Here is an 18,256-nt window from a genome sequence, read left to right on the forward strand (position 1 = left end):
CCATTAACTGGGAAAACTACTCATGTACCAACTCCTTCGCTCAATGCTTTCTGGAATTCATAAACTCCAATGCCCTGGATCAACTCATCCACACCCCCACCAGGGGTAAGAATATCCTAGATCTAGTCATTACCAACATGAGTGACCGGTGTTCCACACCAGACGTCAACGCCTCGTTGGTCCAATCCGATCATAAGCTAATCACCCTAGATATCCACATCCTGCCCCCACCCCCTATTAAGGAAACCATGATAAAAATTTCTCCAAAGCCAACTTCATGCTTTTTAAGACAGAAGTGGTGAGCTTCATGACACACATGCAGATGGACAATACAGTTATGACTGCTGAATCCTACACAACTGCACTTTATAAGCACTTACATAAGTACGTGGATCATGCTATCCCAAACAGAACCAAGATGTTATCCTCCAAAAAAAGGAAGCCAGTCTGGTGGTCCCCTGCCATAAACAACAGAAGGAAAAAACTGTTGCAAAAGAGAGTAAAATCCCATGAGTGCAGGATCTCCCTGGTCAGCCTCAGTAAGAAGCTTCAGTCCCTCATAAAATTCTCCAAAGCTAGTTATGAAAACAAAATCGCCACTGATTCATAAGACAACCACAAAGCATTCTATAGCTATGTCAAGAATCTCAATGGCAACACTCAGATCTGCTCTGAGTTACAGCACAATGGCACTAAATATACAGACCCAACTGATATTGCCAACATCCTGGCAGATAGGTTCAGTGCTAACTTTACCCCCCTCTCACCCTCTAAAGGACCCATCTCTATATCGGAAGAATGCAAAGTTCCAGTAATCATGGCTGCACAGGTAAAAACCATACTCTCCAAAGCCAAGAACCCAGCATCCATGGGACCAGACAACATCCCAGGCTGCGTTCTACATGAACTACAGAACGAACTGGCACCCCACCTAAGTACCATGTTCAATCATAGCCTCACCTCAGGCTTTGTGCCCAATGAATGGTGCACAGCAACGGTTATCCCACTCCACAAAGGGGGAGCTACCACAGACCCCAGGAACTAACACCCCATTAGCCTGATGAGCCTGGTCTGCAAGGCCATGGAACATATCATCATGGAACTTATAAACAAAGACATTGGTAATCTCCAAACTCTGGACCCCACCCAGTTTGAGATTGTAAAAGGCAGATCATGTCTCCTAAACCTGGTAGACTTCTTTGAAGCAGTCACCAAAGCCGTAGATGACGGTAAGGTGGTTAACACAGCCTATCTAGATCTTGCCAAGGCTTTCAACACCATCCACCACTCAGGAATTATAGATAAACTCACTAAACTAGGTATAAATCCCTATGTCACAAGAGGGGTTGCCAACTGGCTCACTGACAGAACCCACACTGTGAAAGTAGCAGACTCCAAATCCAACTTCAGACTAGTGACAAGTGGAGTACCACAGGGTTCAGTCCTGGGTCTTCTCCTGTTTGGTATCTACTTCTCTGAAGTACAGGCTAACACAGGAGGTCTTTGGCTAATGAAGTTCGCAGATGACTGCAAACTAGGAGCCATAATCGAAACTCCTAACGATGTGGGCATCCTACAAAAGGGCCTCACTGAGACAGATGCCTGGTGTCAAAGCCATGGCCTCAAGCTCAATGCCAAAAAGTGCATTGTCATCCCCTTTGGTAAAAACTCTATACCCATGAATACAACATAGGCAGCAATATGCTTAACACCGAAAGTGTGATAAGAGACCTTGGGACACAGGTGGACGGTAGTCTCTCCTTTGATAATCTCATTGCCATAGTAGTCAGGAAATCCTTCTGCGTGGCACATCTCATCACAAAAGATTTCTCATCCAGAAAAAAAGAGGTCATTGTTCCCCTCTACTCATCACTCATTAGACCCATTATAGAGTACAACGTCCCTTTTGGTATGTAACTCACAAGACATCTACAACAACTGGAAAGGCCGCTGAAATACTTCTCAAAAAGGATTGCCAGCCTCAAATAGATGCCCTACTCAGATTGTCTCAAAAAACTCCAGCTTTACTCCATTGCATATCGCCTACTCAGAGGTGATCTCTGCCTAACATACAAAGCTATGTCAAACCCAGAGCTGTTGGACATGCTCCACTTAAAGAAATCTCAATCCCTTCGAGCTACACGCTTTAGGGACCTAAACCTTGTCACCACAATAAACAGAACATGCTGGAGGGATAGATTCCTGTCCCAGAGCCTTCCCATACTCTGGAATAAACTACCTATCTATATCAAACAAAGCTCCTCATTAGCACTGTTCAAGAAAAATCTTGATGATTGGATGGGAAATAGGAAATTCACCCCGGGGATCACTTCTGTGGCTTTGCACGACAGTGGCACAGGAAAATAATTTTCTTGGGTGGCGAAAGCCAGGGTACCTTTTTGCTAGGCTTATATAGGCCCTAGGGCCAATAGCCTAGTACCTTCCTATGAACCTATGAATCTAAGAACAACATCAAGGTTTTTCTGAAAAATGCTAAGAGTCTTAACATGAGACTGCATTCGCTGAAAGCAGTCCTCACCTTGGAAGACATAGACATTTGTGCAGTCACCAATTCCTGGTTCAAGGCTGTGGAGAGCACCCCAACCATATCTGGCTATACCTCCTTCCACATGTTCAGACCATAAACTAATGGCATGGAAAATAAGGAGGCAGCATATCAATATTCATTAAAGATAAATACACCTCCAGATTAGTCAGACAACAGGATTTCCTGAAGATTCTTCAGGTGCAATTAACTCTTGGTAGGACACTTATTCAAGTCATTCGCAGCTACAGGACCCCCTCAATGAATCAGGACAGCCATGCTACCTATTTGGATCTACTTGAGACTATCAACATAAATCCAAACACCATGATTTGGGTGATTTCAACTACCCATCCATTGACTGGAGAAATTACTTTTGCACAAACTCACTTGCCCAAAGGCTCCTTGACTTCATTAACTCCATCGCCCTAGACCAGCTAGTTGACACCTCCACAAGGGCTGCCAATATCCTGGATCTGGTATTTTCCAATATGCGGGACCACTGTAGCAACCCCATTTTGAGGTCTTCCCTGGTGAGATCAGACTGTAAATCAGTCTCTTTCGAAGTCACTGTCACATCTGACCCACCTCTATCACCAACTAAACTAACAAACTTCTCCAAAGCAGATTATAACCTCTTACAGGATGGCATAAACAGCTTCACTGCACCTCCGCCCTCAAATGGAACTGGAAACTATGCTGAGTTCTACATAAATGCTTTTTACAAAACACCTGAACAACTGCATTGACTTAGCCATACCTAATAGGACCAAAATAAGCTCCTAAAGGAAGAGCAAACCTGTCTGTTGGACAACTGCTATTAATGGGCTTTACTGTATGAGGAATTAGTTGCTGTCTAAGAGTAAGAGGGAGTGAGCCCTAAAGTGGAAACACTCCCTCCCTTCTCAGCTTAAACAAGCAAATAAGACTTCTAGTGAAGTTCTCCAAAGCTATCTATGAATCAAAATTAGTTTCCTCATCTAAGGACAACCATAAAGTGTTCTTTAGTTAGATCTGTAACCTAAAAGGAAAGGCCCAGATTTTTGCTGAACTGGTGGTTAATGATACCTCATATGCTGAGCCTGTGGACATTGTTAACCTGTTAGCCAATAGGTTCTGTGAAAACTTCACTCCCCTCTCCCCGCCACACTTACCCCAAGACATGCCTACCACTTATCCTCTACCTTGTATCTCTAATGAGTAGTTCATGAACGCCCTCTCTAAAGTCAAAAACACAGCATCCATGGGACCTGATAACATCCCAGGCTGTGTCCTACATGGGTTCAAACATGAATTAGCAACACCATTGGGTACTCTTTTCAGTCATAGTCTAAGCACTGGCTTCATCCCAGCTGAATGGAAAAAGGCCACCTTTATCCCCTTGCACAAAGGTGGTGCTTCTACTGACCCAGGGAACTATAGTCCTATTAGCCTGACTAGCTGTATCTGCAAAGCCATGGAGAGAATCATCATGGACATTATCAACAAAGATATTAGCAACCTCCAAACACTTGACCCTACTCAATTTGGATTTGTCAAAGAGAGATCATGCCTGTTAAACCTGGTGGACTTCTTTGAGACAGTCACCAAGGCCCTTTATGAAGGAAAATCTGTGTATACAGCCTATCTATTCCTTTGACACTATCTCCCACTCAGGTAATATTATCAAACTCACCCATCTGAGTATATTAAAGTAATATAAATATATCATTAGATGGGATGCTTACTGGCTCACTGATAGAACCCATATATTCAAAATAGGGGAGTCCACCTCAAACAGCAGACTTGTAACCAGTGGTGTTCCATAGGGATCAGTCCTGGGACCTCTACTGTTTGGAATCTGTTTCTCAGAAGTGCAAGATAAAACTAAAGGTCTGTGGCTGACAAAGTTTACTGATGATTGCAAACTGGGAGCAGTCAAATAATCTCCAAATTATGTCAACATCCTACAAGAGGGTCTTACACAAACAAATGACTGAATCCAAAGTTATGGCCTTAAACTCAATGCAAAAAATATGTATTATCATCCCTTACAGTAAGAGTAATGCTCCTGCTAACTACAACATCAATAACAACACCCTAAGTATGCACTCTGTGGTGAGAGACCTGGGCACACAAGTTGACAGCAACATTACCTTTGATCACCATGTCTCCATAGTGGTAAGTGGAGAGACCACAAAGGTTCCTCACAAGGAAAATTCAAGGTCTTCAGCATCTGTCCTATGAGGATCATCTGAAATCACTGTCACTTTGTTCTGGTTTATACAAACTACTCAGAGGCAATCTCTGCCTTGCATATAAGCCAGTCGTTGACTCTGCTTTATTGGAAATGCTGCATATCCGTAAGTCAAATAATACACAGGTTACTCACTCTAAAGGCCTTAACCTGGTATGTGACATTAATAGAACTTGCTGGAAGGGCAGATTTGTCTCCCACACCTTTGGGACAGACTTCCACTTCATATCAAGCAGAGCACCTCATTGGTCCTCTTCAAACACAATCTGAATGATTGGATGGGTAACCATAAATTCACCCCAGAGGTTCTACCAGTGTCCCTCTTGAACAGGGGTAATAAATGCTGATTGTGGAAATAAGGGTAAAACTTGCAATCCTATCGGTTTCACTGTGCAATTAGTGTATAAGATATTGACAGCTTTACTCTTCACTGTTACTTACAGGACAAGCAAAAAAGAAAATAGAACCGGAACAATACTGGATATGTGTGCTATGTTCATTACAGAAACAAAAAATGGATGTACTTTGAGTGACAGTGTCTGCTGTACTGCACATTGCCTACCTTGAATGATCATACTACCATCTGATAGACCATCTGAGTACATTAAAGTAATATAAAGTTTATTGGAAATAGTTTTGCAAGGGGCTGCCCCTCAGCTCCCAAAGTTCTCTCTTCTCACTCTCTTGATCTCTAAATATAGTTCTTCTGAGATCTTACCAAATCAGAGGAAAGAGAAAAATGTGTTTCCCTTTCACTTGAGTCAGCATGCTCTCAGAGACATAGCAAGTATTTCCCTTTCACCTGAGTCAGTTTTCTCTCAGGGACATAGCATATCTAGAGAACGGGAGTACAGGGACAGACACCAAACTAATGATGGTGCAAAGGAAAACAACCCCACCACCCAAAAAATGCTTTGACATGTTATTATTATTTATTTATTTTTTGTGCAAATATTGTGTCCATTAGCTGGCCTGGAGAGGCACACTGTGGTAGCTATATGATGCAGAATGTTTAACATGTCAAGGTATTATGTTCTGAAAGTTAAGTATTTGACTTCAGACATGTTCAAGGACTAAGATCTTGACAGGAAACAGTAACTAAAACTCCACTGCATACCTGTAAACCATATGGTACACTATGTCTTTGAAATGTTTCTTCTCTCCAAAGGAAATTATTTTGTCATTTGTCATGGGGCATTTTGTTGTCTTATTTTATAAGCGTATAGATAAAATGAAAGCAAAAAATATATGCTGCTTAGACATTATTAAAAATACCCATTATGTAATTGTTATATTTTTATTTCTAGAGATTTTTGCGTATTATGTGCCATTTAATAGCAGCTATGGAGAAGAATTGTTAACCCTAATGGTAGAGAATGTCACAATGAGAATTAATAGGAAAACAGTCACTAATGGGACTGAAACAGGTAAGGTTAATTTCTATCACTAACTGTATCCCTATGTACATTATTTTCCTGATATTTTTATGGCACCTGCTTCTTCTTTTTGACCCTGCATAACAAGCAAGGGCTTTACAGGCAAAGGTCACACTCACACCGTTGACTTAAAGATGACAATCCTATATTTGTAACATGCATATTTTATTCTTATAGAAAGCACACAATGTATAATGCAGATGAACATATGATACAATATTGTATCATATCATCATATCATATCATACATGACAGTGATGATGCAGTAGAAACAGAGTATGTTTTGGGTAGCATAGGGCTGGTAATTAATGATGCCAAATACTGTAATCTAAATGTTTAAATAATACCTAAATTGTATGATTTATAAAATCTTCAATAATGTACATTTGTGGCAAACTCTTATTCATCTAAGTTCTTAATAGAAACAGTCCAAGTTACATTTGCACTTCTTACTGCAGACAGAATAAAAACTTATTGCTATATGGTACAAATCTGAATAAATCTATTTCTTCTGATTTATGCTATATAACTGTATTTGAATTGTTATAGAGTGATTCATAAAATCCAGTACTAATTTGCATTATATCATGCAATATAACTCAGAAGAATGCCAATGGGGGGAATTCAAGAAAGCCTACATATTTTTTCCGTGCACCCATTGCAGATCGTGAACATTTTTAGATTCAGTAAGCATCACTTAGCTGTGCGCAAGCACATGCAATCAGGGAAATTTCTGTGCAATGCAAATTCCTGCTTAAGCAGGTTAATTTTATGCAAATGAGGAACAGGAAGTGATCCAACAAGGGGAAAGGAATCCGTGTAGACTCCATGTCCGTCTTTGTAGTGTACGTGGAAATCTTCCATGTACAGGAATCTACACAGACAGAAGGGGATGTAAAAGTCTACAAATATAGACATAGCTCACCTGAAAATAGTAGATCACAGGCATGCATGTCCAAAACATACATTGTGGATGTTTGTAAAAGGAAGGGGTTATGTAAAATTAAAAATAATTTTTTTTAATAAATTTCACACCTGCTCTATGCGGTGCATAGCATAAACATGCTTAACAGAAAAAAAATTGACATAACATCCATAATGTAGTTTTCAGAAATGTACTGTAGGATCCTGAATCAGGTCCATACAATGGTGCATTTGTGCTGTTACCCAGCTTACACGATTAAGAACCATGTAGTATCCAGGCTGTCAGTACGATCAGCATGAATATGTATGCAAACGATGTTCCTTTGTTGAATCCCTAAAATAAGCAACCATGTCCCATATCCACTTTATGTAGGCTCTTCCATGATGTTGATATTCACACTAGATGTGGATGACATCGGGGGGTGTCATGTTACTTTTAGGACTTTTGAGTGCTCAGTGTGCGTGTTTGTGCAGCGTACCACTTAGCTTAGTGTGTTCATGCGAACAGATCACCCAAGTCACAGAGATGATGTAGGCAGCTATCAATCAAAACCAGATAGATTCAATTAATAATACACTTTTGTATAAACTCTGCTGTGCAACATGGTACTGTGCTCTAAAGTAGGGATTTTAAATCATGTCAGTTGCATCCTGGGCAGGTAATCTCCATCATAATTAAACAATCCCACACGGTGCACCTACAGCAGAATTGTATAAAGTATGCCTACACCCTACATTCTGATTTTTCCCTGAGTACTCTGAAGCATTGGACTAGAGACTTGCAAAATTTTAACTGAGATAATGTTAAGGGCTGTTGCAGCTATTCTACATCTATATGTGCTACAGGCTGAAGTCAGAGCTGCTGGTGCTGCTGACAATAGGCCAAGCCGGAGAAAGAGAAGAGTGTTCAGGCCCAGGGTGACCTTTCAAGAGCTACATGAGATGAAGATGTAGAGCACTACAGGGTGGACAGGGATATATTACAACAGCTCAGTGAGCTCTGCCACCCTCAACTAAAACCTACAGCTAACAGAGGGGAACCCTTCCCAGTGGAACCAAGGTATGTGTAGCCCTTAGGGTACTAACTACAGTTATGTTTCAAAGACCAACTGGTGACATGATGGGGGTCTCACAGGCATCTGCATCCAGGATACTCCACCAATTTCTGGATCCTATGCTGCCACATGCCAGTGAGCACATATCTTTCCACCTTGACCCTGAGGTGAGGGCCAGCAATATGCAACACTTCTGTGGTGTAGTACACTACCCTGAGGTACACACTACCCTGAGGTACTGGGTGACATAGATTGCACTCATGTACACATCAAGGCACCACCTGGTGAGCATGGCAGAATCTATGTTAACCACCATCAACTGCCAAGTTGTGCGCAATCCCCAGGGGATTATCATGAATGTGTGTGCTGACAGCCCTGGTAGTTATTATGACTCCCATATCTGGTGCACATCACAGCTGTACCAGATGTTTGCTATGGGGGACATCCCACAGGGCCATTTACTGAGGATGCTGGGTACGCCCTTGACCCGTGGATGATGACACCGATCAGAAATGTACACACACCCATGGAAGAATGCCATAATGAGCCACACACACAATCTAGAATATCATAGAGTGTGTTTAGGCTTCTGAAGTCATGGTTCCAGTGCCTCGCTATGTCTAGTAGAGCCTTGCTATATACTCCAGCTACATGTGCACAGATATTCACAGCATGTGCTATGCTATATAATCTGATCCTGTGGAAACAGCTGCAACAGGATCAACAAAGGGCAGGGATAATCAATTCCTCACCAGTGCCTAGGTCACTATGACCACAGTCACAGGAGGACTCTGAGGAAGAACCCCCTGATGATGTCCCTGTAGGCAGACGTAGGTATGATCAGTTTGCCCCGACTTTGTCTAGGAGACAACGCATAGTACATTCACTGACAGCCTAGGGAACTAAGGACTGACACCTTACTCCTACATACTCATACATACAATACTAATACAGATGTTAAAATTGATGCTAGCCAAGTCACACATCCTGTACCTATCCATGTATTGGCTGTGTACTGCTTGCATCAGACAGAATCAGCCCTGAACTACAGTTGTGTCAACTGCTGCACTTGCAAGGTAACCTACACATTAGTATTGTGGATTGTTATGATATGTCATTGTAGCTATGGACGGGGTACATTATGCATGCAACTAGGCTGGGCTATTTGTACAGAAATTACATCCACATGGGACTACAGACCCCCATGCCACTAACATGTCATCATTTGTATTTGGTAGGCCTCATGCATGGAATATTCATGCAGTCCTACTGCAACAGATTACTGGAGTAATAAAAAATGTTTTCAGACTCTGATTCTGTGTGTGCTATACTAGTATTAACCTACAATATTTCACATATTAATTACATATGTGTCTGTGCCGCATATCCAAGACATTTTTTACAAATCATAGGTAATATGGTATTAGTTAGTATCAGAACTGTAAAGTATGGGACTTGAAACCATCTATCTGTATGCAAATGTTATAAATAGATCTAAGTACCACCTGCAGCATGATGTACTATGACACTATAACAAGAGCTAGGAATGAAAATGTATGCTGTGATGTCAGTTATACAGATTTGACAGAGCCATACACAAAACACTGATCAATAAATTCAAACAACTAGGTACTGATGCACTCTTGATAAGATGGATAGCTGCACTGCTGACATATAGGACATGGCAAGTATCATACAGCAATTGGACAAGTGAAATACGTGGTTACAGTCAGGATATTCCATGGGACTCTGTCCTAGGTCTAAATTTGCAGATGACTTGAAATTGGGTATACTGATTACATGTGATACAAATGGGGCATGTCTGCTAAATAACTTGACTAAAGTGACCATTTGGTCACAGAAGTAGAATATGCTGACAAATACATCACAAATTAAGCATATGAGATTTGGAAGGCATAAATAGAAAAGTGAATATTACATACAGCACACAGTGATTGAAACTGTAGATGCATTTATGGATGTGATTATATAGGTATATACAGCTTTGAGTTTTATCTAATCATATCATAATCCTAGCCTGGACTACTGGTAGATATAGACTGGAGTCAGTTTATTTAACATTAAGTCTCTGATGTAAGCAATTTACTCCCCATTGTGCACCAATTAGCAATGCACAAACAAGCCAAAATGGGACTGTGCGTGCCCATACACTTAATGAAGAAGAGTGCAAATCCGTTGCTCCTTAAAAAAAAAAAAAAAAAAAAAAACATATATATATATATATATATATATATATATATATATATGAATATACATTATACTGCATCTATATGTCCATGTGTGTCTGTCTGTATTGTCCTACATCCCCAGATCATGCAGAGGAAAGGTGCAATACAACACTTATAATGTTGAACGAAGGACCAAAAAGAAGGGCTCAACATGAGCTAATGAGCTTAAAAATATGTGGAAGTGTGTACAATAATGTGTTGCAAGTGGAGGAATATTGGAACATCTGGAGTTCAGAGTTTTGACATGCTTCTCTGACATCATGTGTGAATGATACCACATTTGACAGCAAACCACAATTTAATGTGAAACACACATAACTATATGTCAAACCTGTGTATGTGCTGCTGACATCTGGACAGGGGTGAGTCATACCATGTCTTGCTATTACAGCATGTGTAAACCATGAAAATGTATGGCATTGTATATGAATATGTACAGATATTGTCAAGCCATATGTTTGTATCAATGGCAGCAACAACACCCACATTCACTACAACTCACTGTGTCTGCTGGATTTCACCACACATACAACAACTGAATGAGTTATGTAATGTATTATGTTGTGTGCTCACTCAGTGAGGGACTAATGTATATTTTCAACAGGCTTGTCCATTAAAATGCAAATAGAAACATATGCCCAATATGGGTGCTGGTGCCACATAGATAGGCTACAAAACAGTGTTCTGACTGTTAGGCTACTAGCTGCAGATGAAAGTAGGAAGAAATTTGACTCTGCAGACCTCACAAGCTATTCAACACAGGGCTTGTTTATGTCAAGTAAGATTACTTCACCTGCAGTCATCTACAAAGCAGACTTGAGCCGTGGTGCATGCATTAAGTAGGGTGATCTGTAGTGAGTAAACCTAGATAGGTAGGGGTTCTAATCTCACTGTAGCCCACTTGTGTTTGTGTGCATATCTCCAAAAATGCAAGTGTGCATATCCAATTGATTTCAAAACTGGCATTGTTTTCCATATTTTGCACCTTGCAGTTGATGGAGGCCTTCAAACTCTCATCCTACACAAGGCCTGCTAATGTCTTTTATCTTAGGAGTACCTAGAGCCATGTAAATGTTGGACTTAAGCTGTGCTGTATGCAATAAGTATTGTAATCTGTAGTATAGGACTATATAGATAGGGGTTCTAATCTCATTCCATCCCACTTGCTGTGTTTGGGTGTGCATATGCAACTTCCTAAAAAAACAATATGAATCCCACACTGACTTACAAACAGACAGGGTTTTGCACTGTTTTGGGCCTAGTAAGTGATGCAGGCCTCCAAACTCTTGTTCTTCACCAAGCCTGATGATGTCAAAGACTACCTAAAGCCATGATGATGTCAGACATAAGCTGTGACTCATGCGTTAAGTACTGTGATTTGTAATGTGTAAGATTAGATAGGTAGGGGCTCTAATTTCCTTTCAGGCAACTTTGTGTTTGTGTGTGTGTGTGTGTGTGTGTGTGTGTGTGTGTGTGTGTGTGTGTGTGTGTGTGTGTGTGTGTGTGTGTGTGTGTGCTGTGAAGTGTTCTGTAGACATAAATAGGTTGCAGTATTCTCATTGCAGCAATCGTAGCCTCATTGGAATTTACTAGGTTAATGGCCCTAGCGCCCTTAAAATCCTAGTCAAGTTGTTACCCTTATTTACACAATCAGTGACTATTGCCCCTGTCCAAGAGGGACACCAGTGGAACTGCCATGGTGAAATTACTGTCCCCTATCCAACCAAACAAATTGCATCTAAACAGGGCCAATGAGGTGCTCTGTTTGACATGATGTTGGGGTCTGTTCCAAAGGTGTGTTAATTTTTCTCTTCCTTCAGCAGGTTGTATTAATGTCACATACCAGGCTAAGGTCTATACAGTGAGTAACCTGTGTACCATGTCACCTACAGATATGCAGCAGTTCCAATAGAGTAGGGTCATTGCAAGGCCAAGATCACCTCTGAGTAGTCTGTATGACACACATTAAAGTGACAGTAATATGAGATGATTCCCCATGGACAGATGCTGAAGGCTTGAATTCACCTTGTGGGAACCTATGTGGTCTCCCCAATTGCCACAGGTGCTTGGAAAGGTACATACCAAAAGGGCTGTTGCACTCAAATATTTGGAAACAATCCCCTCATGCATAACATGAGCATGATAGAATGCCATTATTACCACAGTGGAGACATGGTGATCTAAGGTAAGTTAGCTGTCAACCTGTGTACCTAAGTCTCCTACCCCTGAGTGTGTATGGCAGGTGTTGCTATCGATGTGGTACTTTGCAGGAACATAGCTGTTACTGAAAGCAATGATAATACATATATCTGCATTGCTTTGAAGACCATGACTTTGCCAACAATTATTTGTTTAAGTAAGACCCTTGTGTAGGATATTGACATACTTTGGCTATTATATGACTGCTTCCATTTTACAGGCATCAGCAAACCTTGTCAGTCACAGACATATACTTTGTGCTTGTACTTTGGAGAAATGGATTCCAAAAAGTAGAGAACCCATGATTAAACTCTGTGGAGCACCACTGGTGATATTTCTGCTATTGCTGTTTGATTCTCCCATTTTGACTATATGGCTTCTATCACTGAGGCAGTGAATGACTCCTGCAATGATATAAGTGTTGATGTCTAGCTGGGTGCATTTGTCAATGATAGCTCAGTGGTGGATAGTGTCAAATGCTAAATCCAGGTAGGCTGTATGTACAGATTTCCCCTCATCCAGGTCCTTGCTGACACTCTCAATGAGGTCCACCAGGTTTAACAGGCATGATCTCCCTTTGACAAATCCAAACTGTGTAGGGTCAACTGTGTGGAGATTACCTATATCTTTGTTGATAAGGTCTGTTATGATTTGCCCCATGGCCTTGCAGATATGGCTAGTCAGGATAATAGGTACATAGTTTCCAGGGTCAGTGGATGCACCACATCTGTGCAAGAGGATGACAGTGGTTGTTTACTAGCCAGTTGGGAAAAATCCCGTGGTTACACTTTGATTGCAAAGATTTCCCAGTGGTGTTAGCACTCCATGTTGGAGCCCATGTAGGTCTCAGCTTGTGATTCTATCAGGTCCCATAGATGGTGTTTTTTTTGTCCTTGGAGAGGCCATTGTCAACCTGTCTTTAGAGATACAAATTAGGGGATAGGTAGTATGGCTGTCATGGGGTACATGTGGTGGGAACAGGGGAGTGATGGTTTCACAGAACCTGTCGGCCAACTGGTTAGCTATGTTAACAGGCTCTGTATATGTGGTATCATTAACTATGAGTCAAGCACAAATGTGGGCCTTATATTTTGGGTAGCAGATATAATTATAGAATGGCTTGTCATTGTCCTTCATGGAGGAGTTCTACTTTGGACCCATACTTTGTTTTGCTAGTTTCAGCTGTGGAGGGAGTGTTTCCAGTTTAGGGGGCACCCACTTCCTATCCTTAGACAGCAATATATTCTTTTTCTTGTAAAGCCTGTTACTGGCAGTTCTCCACCAGGCAGGTTTGCTTTGCCATGAGGTGCTTGTTGTGATCATGGCAGGTACAGGTGAGTAAATGCAGTCATGCAGGTGTTTGAATAAAGCATCGATGTACAGCAAGGCATAGTTGCCAGATACATCTGAAGGAGGAGGTGCAGTGAAGCTATGTATATCATTCCATAGCAGGTTAAAATTGGGATTGATGAATGTCTTTAGTGTATGTGGTGCAAGGGGGGGGTTGTCAGATGTGATACCTACTGCAAATGAGACCGATTTGTGGTCAAATGTCACCAGGAAGAACTTCAAAGTGTAGGGGCTATAGTGTTTGCTCACATTGGTAAGCACCAGATGCAGTATGTTAGCTCCCCTTGTGCTGGTGTCAAACAGCTGGTCAGGTGTATTGGAGATAATGAAATTGAGTAACCTTTGGGCAAGTGAGTTTGTGCACAAGTAATCTACCCAGTCAATGGGTAATAAAAGTTACCCCAAGCCATGATGTCTGGATGTATCGTGATAGACCCATGTAGATCCAAATACACAGAGTGGGTGTCCTAATTTATGGGTGGTCTCCTATAGCTGGCAATGACTTGAAAAGGTTCCCCAGAAATAGTCAATAGCACAAGAAGTATATCATGGAATCATACTGTGTAACCAATGTGGGTTTGTATGTATTATTAATGAATATTTATATACTGCCACCATTAGTCTGCATGCCTTCAGTTTGAGGTGTGCACATGTGGAAGGAGGAGTAGCCTGGTATGGCTGTGGTGCTCTCCACAACCTTGACCCAGGTGTGTGTGACTACACAAAGGTCTGCGTGTTCCAGGGTGAGGACAGCTTCCGGTGAGTGCAGTTTCCTGTTGACACACCTAACATTTAGCAGCATAACATTCAGGTTGTTTGTATATGGGGTTTTGCATTGGAAATTTTGTCCATGAGACACCACCTTTAGAGGGCACTATGGAGTGGAAATAGGCTTGGCTAGTAGCTGGCATCCCAAGACTGACAGATAAAGACCTTCTGTGGCAAAACATCAAGGTCTGTTGAGCATGTCATCCCAGCCTGATAGTGTGGATCCCTTAAATTAACACCAGACACTAAACCTATTATTGAAGTTAATCATCTTTTGTTTATATTGAGGCATCAACCTATGTGAAGGTAAAATGCAGCTGATAGTCAAGACCATACCTGCCTGAGACACATAGCACAAGAGATCAGAGAGGTACATCACAAGTCCTACACACCAACAGGAACTATCATGTAGTCATAACAGCACCTGTTGTTGACAGACTTGAGTGCATGTGTGATATGCCGTATCCAGGCACCTCCTAAACAGCTGACTGTGACCTTTCCCTTATCTAGCCTGGTGAGAGGGACAGCAGTATGACTCACGATGTAATCACCTATGCCCAATATGTTTGATTTTGTGTTTTGCCATACAGGTTTGACAGTGAGACAGTGGTGCATTAGCTATTACGTGTACTACGTTCTGCACAGGAAGTATTATGTGTAGCATGTTTGCATTTCTGTTTGTGAGGTGTCTGGCAATTAGCTATGTTTCTAGTATGGACCTCTGCATATGTAGGTATGTGTGATGTGGATTTGGGTGGAGTAGGAGGTGAGGATGGCATGTTGGCAAACCACTCATTGTCATATGTACTGACAGGTGTGTGAGAGAGCATGGATTCAAGGTTTTTAATCTAGATGCATCTTTCACATGTTGTGTTTGTTTGGAGTAGGAGTAGAGGTTTGGGGACATTGTCCAAATCTCTGCAACAGTCAGATATAATGCCATTAACAATAGATTCTTGCTTGTGTATATGGCACAACAGGCCATGGTTACTCAGTGGCCTGACAGGTGCTGTCACGTAACATGTTATTACCTTTATGGTGTTATTTTAAGGTGAAACAGTACCTGACTCTGTAAGATAACATGGTATATCAACTACACTGCTTTGCCAGGTGTGTGGCACTTGCATGAGCCATAATGCTGTTATTAGGCATGTTTGCGATATCATACTTACAAATGTGACAATGTGCAACTCCAGCAGAGTAAGAGTCATGCTGCTACACCCTAGGCTTCACAGCCTCAAACACACTCTCTGTAGGCACTCTTTTCACTGAAGATGTGCATGTCTGTGCATGGACAGAAAACGTGTCCAACTTTGCTGTCATTACTATAGCCTTGTAAGTGTACAATGTCTGTCAAATAACCACACAGCAAATGTATGTTATGTGAAATGATGTGGAAACACAGTTTAGTATCCTGGGAACATAAATGTACAGTTTGACATGCCTAGGATATGTGGGAGGGACAGAGACATTGCCCAAAGGTGACCAGCTGTCTGCAGTAGGTCTCACATCCATGTCACACAGATCACCTCCATTACACTGTTGAAGGTCAGGCTGCATTCTTTGCTATGAAACTGTCACCTAACATGGATCCCTACCACTGTGGAGATTGATAGAGTAGCCTTAGACATCTATGTCACCTGAGACTTAACCGTATAATGTAATACAGCAACTGTGCTCCAAATCACCATCAACTCAGTAGCCTAGTCAAATTCTACGAGCCTCGGAACCCAAGGCATAATACATGCAACGTCAAATGATCGTTCTAGTTGCTAATTAAGACATCTACCTGGAAAAGGCTACAACAAGCCTACAGAGCCTTGCATCATGTGTGACAAGTGTGTGCATCAACAAACAGGTTGTGGCCCACTTCTTATCTTGAACTAGGTGCTGACATTTTGCCTTTGTTGAGAGAAATAGAATAGGAGATTTGTATCCCACTACATTGAGGCCATGTTGAGACCATCAGTAGTAGTATCCAAGCAGCAGCAATTCAGGCTACTCCCCTCTTTTCAGCATTCTTCATAAGGTAATTGTGCTTTCCCAGTATGCACTGCTTGATTAGTGTGTAACATCAGACTAACTGCTGCAATACACCATCCTTACCTTTACAGGGTGTACATATTACTTTCCCCTCCATTGTTTGGCAGTGCTCTATACAGACTCAGACACCTTAGGTGACATTTTGTTGGAAACCATGAGAGCATTAACCCCAATACCGAGTTGCACACAGGACAACCAACATGCACTGTCAAGCATTGTCCCCATAGCTGCAGAAAAGATACCTGTGATTTTGAGTGATATTCTCAATACAACTGTCTTATCAATAATAAATGATCTGTTGCCATGGATAGGAGTCCCACTGAGACCTTTACCACCCTGGTAGATATGGGCATCCTGAGGTAATGTAGACATCACCCCATGTTTAATGACAACCACATCATTTTCAAACAGACTGATATGGTATGTGAGAGATGTATGTACACAATATGACTGAAGGTGAAGGTCTCATATAAATGTACTCCTAATGTCACTAAGGTTGTCAGTGGTACACACGCTACATCCATCACACAAAATCCAAAGCAGACATGAACTGAGGCACTGACATGTAACCTACATAAATCACAAACACCTCATAGAGAAAGTCCAGATAACAAATACCCTCAGCAGCCCCATATGCACTCTATGAAAACAGCACACATATCAAAACATACAGTAACATGTCATGGAAGACCAACCTATAAGCCCATATGTCAAGCCGACACACAATCCAATATTCTGGTCATCGCAAACATCATGCAAATGAGGAGCCGATATTGAATCCCACAGTGACAACAATGTACTTCAGGAGGGGCTGACACAGACATACAGTTGTCCTCAGAGCCATAGGCTAACACTAAATACCAAAAAATGCACAATACTATCCTTTGCAAGGTCATCCACTCCTGGTGACTATCATATTGCCAGCACACCTCGAACAGTTGACTGCATAGTCAGTAACTTATGGGCACACATAGTAGTCTACTCTTTAACTGTCACATGTCTTTAATATTATGGGCATCATTCTATGTTGTGCAACCTATAAACCAAGGTATGGCATGTAAATCCAAGGAAACCCTTGTTCCACTGTAGTCAGCATTCATCACACCTATCATTGGTGCAATGCACCATTGGTATTTAACTAAACAGGCATATCTGAGAACTGTAACATTCACAGATGCTACTCAGTAAAGCACTACACTGTGTAAGTACCATGTCCTATGCAGACCACATAAACGTGCTAGCCATATATTCAGTCTCTTACATGCTTTGTAGGGGAGGTGTATGTCTGCCATACAGGGTAGTGTTGGACCCCACTGTGAACCTCTTGCACCTTGACTGGGTGGCACAGTGGTGCAGTGGTTAACGTTGTCACCTCACAGCAAGAGGTTCTCCGGTTCGATTCTCGGCTGGGGTGCCTTCTGTGTGGAGTTTGCATGTTCTCCCTGTGTTCG

General features: G+C 41.6%; 1 protein-coding gene across 1 annotated transcript in view; it reads left to right on the forward strand.

The window, feature by feature from the left end:
• LOC122812233 (adhesion G protein-coupled receptor E2-like) overlaps window positions 1–18,256 on the forward strand; it is a 1,024,993-nt gene that overhangs the window by 179,928 nt on the left and 826,809 nt on the right. The window contains exon 3 of the mRNA XM_044084590.1: window positions 6,089–6,208. Within this exon, the coding sequence (XP_043940525.1) occupies window positions 6,089–6,208 (120 nt within the window). The remainder of the gene's footprint in view (window positions 1–6,088; window positions 6,209–18,256) is intronic.

The sequence above is a fragment of the Protopterus annectens genome, chromosome 9.part0 (genome assembly GCF_019279795.1).
Source record: "Protopterus annectens isolate FY-2018-M chromosome 9.part0, PAN1.0, whole genome shotgun sequence".
Classification (NCBI taxonomy): domain Eukaryota; kingdom Metazoa; phylum Chordata; order Ceratodontiformes; family Protopteridae; genus Protopterus; species Protopterus annectens.